This window comes from Salpingoeca rosetta (genome assembly GCF_000188695.1).
Source record: "Salpingoeca rosetta unplaced genomic scaffold supercont1.25, whole genome shotgun sequence".
NCBI lineage: Eukaryota > Choanoflagellata > Craspedida > Salpingoecidae > Salpingoeca > Salpingoeca rosetta.
This window is the reverse complement of record NW_004754909.1, coordinates 617,086-622,116: the sequence shown is the minus strand read 5'-3', so window position 1 is coordinate 622,116 and position 5,031 is coordinate 617,086. Positions and strand designations below refer to the sequence as shown.

The 5,031-nt window shown below is 55.2% G+C and overlaps 1 protein-coding gene across 1 annotated transcript in view; it reads right to left on the bottom strand.

Annotated features, from left to right (window-relative positions):
* Positions 1-3,924, bottom strand: part of PTSG_08847 (uncharacterized protein) — a 6,139-nt gene extending 2,215 nt beyond the window's left edge. Inside the window, exons 1-9 of the mRNA XM_004990177.1 lie at positions 3,759-3,924; positions 3,360-3,451; positions 2,679-3,066; positions 2,235-2,375; positions 1,871-1,922; positions 1,460-1,606; positions 1,003-1,119; positions 485-610; positions 110-267 (exon numbers count right to left, since the gene is read on the bottom strand). Coding sequence (XP_004990234.1) covers positions 110-267; positions 485-610; positions 1,003-1,119; positions 1,460-1,606; positions 1,871-1,922; positions 2,235-2,375; positions 2,679-3,066; positions 3,360-3,451; positions 3,759-3,794 — 1,257 coding nt within the window. The 5' untranslated portion in view covers positions 3,795-3,924. The remainder of the gene's footprint in view (positions 1-109; positions 268-484; positions 611-1,002; positions 1,120-1,459; positions 1,607-1,870; positions 1,923-2,234; positions 2,376-2,678; positions 3,067-3,359; positions 3,452-3,758) is intronic.
* Positions 3,925-5,031: the final 1,107 nt, after the last annotated feature.

Here is a 5,031-nt window from a genome sequence, read left to right as displayed (position 1 = left end):
ACACACACACACACACACACACACACACACACACACACACACACACACACACACACACACACACACACACACACCTCCATACCCTTGCCTTTTCGCCACACGTGCGCACCTTTGCCTCGTCCATGTCGACGGGCGGGTTCGCGTCAAATGCAAGCACATCCTGCACACCGACACCTGTGACGATGAGCCGCTGGCGCGCCGTCACCAGCACCTTCGACTCTCGCACGCACCGCACAGCAAGATTTGACGCATGCGCAGCCCGGATCGCTGCAGCCATGGCGGGCGAATGATCGTCATGGCCGTTGCGTCGTGTTTGGTGGTGGTGATTGTGAGGGGTGCACGACCAAGAGCAGCAGATCATCGTGCACAGCCGAGTCCACCAGCCAGAAGTACGAATCACCACGACACCCAGATCCACAACGACAACCACGGCAACCACGACAACCGCGACGACGATGACCACCGGCATGACTGCACACTGCACCTGATGTGAGCTGGATGGTGAAGTCCCAGAGAATGTGTTCGTCAAAGGGGCGGGAGGCGACGGTGCTGAGGTACCGCTGCTCCAGCGTCGTCGCATTCGGGAAAAACTCCCCAGCAAACACAAGCGCTGACACGCACACACACACACACACACACACACACACACACACACACACACACACACACACACACACACACACACACGCACACACACACACACACACACACACACACACACGCACACACACACACGCACACACACACACGCACGCACGCACGCACGCACGCACGCACGCAGACAGGCAAGGGGAGCAGCGGAGGTGAATGGGAGGAAGGAAAGGAAGAGGTGAAGTCAGGTGAGGGTAGGGGTGAGGGGCAACAGAAGTGCACAGTGGTTTGTGAGGTGCTGAGAGCAATGTCGTCCCGCCCCCCGCCCTTGTCGCCCTGTCTCTGCGCATCTCCGTGTCTCCCCTTGTGTGTGCCTCTCCTGGTGGCTGCACCATTGCAACTACAACTCACAGCTGTCGCCAAACTCCTTGGTGGTGAACGCCTCCTTCACGGCAGCAATGCCCACGTGCGCGACCTTCTGCCACGCGCGCACGGGATTCATCGCCTCAGACTCCGACAGCTGGTAGCCTGCAGGCCGGCGCGGCAGGTGACGGTGGGAATGGGTGGTGGTGGGTGGGGATGGGTTGCAGTTAAGACAAAAGAACAAATGCAACAAGGAGGATCAAGCACGCACGGAGACAGACACACATAGACAGACAGAAAGACAGACAGACAGACACACACACACACTCACACACACACACACACACGCACGTTCACACACAAAGACACACACACACACACACACACACACACACGCACGTTCACACACAAACAAACACATACACACACATACGCACGCACGTTCACGCAGACGCAGACACACACACACACACACACATACACAACATGGAAGCAGGGCACACACCGACAAGGCGCCTGAGCATGTGCGTCTGTCCGTCCTCGCTGCTGACGGCTCTGTAGGCAATGGTGGGCAGCGCAAACACTTTGCTCACATTCACCATCGGCTCCAGCGGCATCAGCGTGTGGTAGTTGTCCACCTCAAGCGGCAAGTCTGCACACACACACACACACACACACACACACACACACACACACACACACACACACACACACACACACGTATACATGCAGGCATCGCCCGCGCAGTTGATTGTTGGTCAGGGAAACGTTGAAAGACGTATGGGGATTGGGGTGCACGCGAGGGTGCAGCTCGGGTGCTTGTGCGTGCAAATAGACAACCATACAGGCACCTGTGCATCCACGCCACAGCATTGCAACCCTGGTCGGTCACATGCGCTCATGCATCACAACTGACTTGGATCGCTGACTGCGGAGAACTCAAGAGCGCAGCGCTGAGACAGCAGCTCCTGTTACACACATAACAAAGGACAATGTGGGAGCACGGGCGGGGATCAGCAAAAGTGAGTGGCACGTTGGCAACACACACACACACACACACACATTACATACAATAATGCACAGCCGAATAAAAAAAACAAACACCCACTCACTCACACACCACAACACACACTCACACACCACAACACACACACACACACACCACACATAACACACCACAATGCACAAACGAACAAACGAACCGACGAACAAACGAACAAACGCCCACCCCCACATACACACAACACACACGCGCACGCACAAACAAACGGCGGTGCCACCTTGCGGAGGTCCTCTGAGGAGAAGTAGGAGTCTGTCTTGCGCAATTTGTGGGCGGCATGGGGCATGAGGAGCTGCCCAACGGTGTACATGTACGGCAGCGGCTCCAGAGGTGGCTGGATTGGACGCGTGCGATCTTGGTACTGTGTGCATCACACACACACATACACATGGACATACACACGCGCACATGGACATGCAAGTGTGCACAGGCACACATGCACACATGCACACAGGTAGGCGTTCACGCAGCATTGAGAGGGCACCCATGAAAGGCAGGTGAGCGGAACGGTGGAGTGAAGGCGCGCACACACACACACACAGACAGACACAGACACGCACACACAGACACAGACACGCACACACACACACACACACAGACAGACACAGACACGCACACACAGACAGACAGACACACTCACACACACACACACATTCGCACGCACCGCTTCAATGTAGCCTGGAAGAACACCCTGGTCAGCGTGCTGGGGCGCACCAAAGCCCATGGCGGTGGGATCAAACATGGGGTCACCAGGGAACATGGTCGGGTCCTGGTATTGCCCCTGTTGCATGGGCAGCCCCTGTGGTGCGAGCTGCGGCGGTTGGTGCTGTTGCTGTTGCAGGGGTTGTGTGTTGGGGACACCTGGGTTTGTGCTGGGTGATGCCGATGAAGGGTGGTACTCCTGCACCTGTGCAAGCTGCTGTGCGGGCTCTGTCGATGGGTGGTACTCTTGGAAGGACTGGGGTGCAGCCTGTATGCTGGTTGGGTGGTGCGCATTCACGCTTGGCGTAAAAGGTGCACTCCCAGGCGACAGCGCCGGTGTGTTGGAGTTGCTGAAGAGACGGAGAGGGGAGGCAGACATGGAACGAGAGTATGAAGCATCGAATGATTGAGCGAGTGAGTACGTGGATGGGAGAGCGAGAGCGAGGGCGAGCCAGAGAGGCACTGTGTGTGTGTGTGTGCATGTGTGCATGTATGCATGTGTGCATGTGTGCATGTGTGACGCCTTCCGCACACTCTGTCTTGCCTCGCACACACACACACACACACACACACACACGCACGCACACACACACACGCACGCGCGCGCACACACACACACACACATACACAAGGCGCTGTCCACCTGAGGTACGAAGGCACAAACTCCTGTGCATTTGCAGCAGGTGTCATCATGGGCGCAGACGTGGATGGCTGAAACTCCTGAGCTTGCGTGCTCTGGTTGTTTTGAAAACGTAAACACGACCATCGCCACGTCGTCCGAGCAGTTCAATAAGAACGAGGGTGAATGACCACAGGGCAAGTAAGCAAGTGAGCAAGTGAGCAAGCGAGCAAGTCAGCAAGTCAGCAAGTGAGCAAGTGAGCGAGAGAATGACAAATGAAAACGTAAACAATGCACAGCAGCGCTCGGTGCACACGCACCGAGGAAACAACATTTTTGATCGACACACAAGCAAACAAGCCAAGGAGGAATCAAACACAGATGATAAGAAGGGAACCCCAAAGCGCATTCCTTCGGACATACCAGCGTCATCTTGTGCATGGCGTTTGTCAAGTCCATCGTGCCGTGCACTGCGAAGTGCTTATGGAAGGAGAGGTGCCAAAGGCCAGGAGGAGGAGGAGGTGCGTCAGCTGTGCTTCGCTTGCTTGCTTTGCTGCTGTGTGATCCGTTGAATTGTGTGGTTGTGTGACTGAATTCAGTCGTGTACGCTGAATTCAGTCACACAACCACACGATGACCATGACGACGACCATGATGATGATGAACGCGATGCCCAGCCAACGCGGAGGGCGATGGTTGCGAGGGACCATGGTTGTGGCTGGTGCTGTATGTGGTCTGCTTCTTCTCCTCCTCAGTCTCAGCGCACAACCCACACAAGGCTACCAACCACCAAACTCAACGGTACGCGTGTTTGTGCGTTTGTGTGTTGCGTGTCTGCTTGTGTGTTTGTGCTTTGTTTGTGTGTTGCGTGTCTGCTTGTGTGTTTGTGCTTTGTTTGTGCTGTATGTGTTGCATGTGAATGTGTTTGTGTTTGTTTGTACGTGTTGTTGTATCTGTGTGTTTGTGCGTGTTATTTGTGTTGTATGCATTTGCATTTGCGTGTTTGTGTTGTATGTGTTTGTGCGTTTGTACTTGCTTGCGCCTCCTTCAATTGCAGCAGCCAAGCATTGCTGAACATGTTCTCAACACCGGAAAACAACAACATGCGTGCTCGTGCAGTGCGATACACGGTTTCAACACGACGACGTGCGGTGCAAGTGCACATGCACGTTTCCATCGAAATCGATTCCAGAAGGAACACACCCCAGCGCGGCATGTGACATACACGAGACCAACTACCCCGCAGGAGGTTGGGCAGCGTTGCTTGCATGCGAGGTGGTGCTGAAACAGAACGGGGTCGGGGGGGGGGGGCACGCGTTGAAGACAGGCAATGGGTAACAGCAACACGTACACAAACATACATAGACTTACACAGACATGCACTCACATGCACTCACATGCATACACATCATCTGTTTCACTCGCGCGCATGGTTGTTGCTCGCTTGCCATCTCACACCCGCGCTTGCTCTGTGTTGTCCATGTGCATCCGAACAGAACAAAAGGAGTTGTGTGGAAGGGAGACGTGTGTCCGCTGCGCCAACGACAAGGAGACACGCTATGAGGAGCAATGCAGCTACGTCGTTGTGGTTGGAAGCTCGAGCGACTGGTGAGGCAGCCGCGGATTTGCATTCGTGCGCATGTGTGTGTGTGTGTGTGTGTGTGTGTGTGTGTGTGTGTGTGTGTGTGTGTGTGGC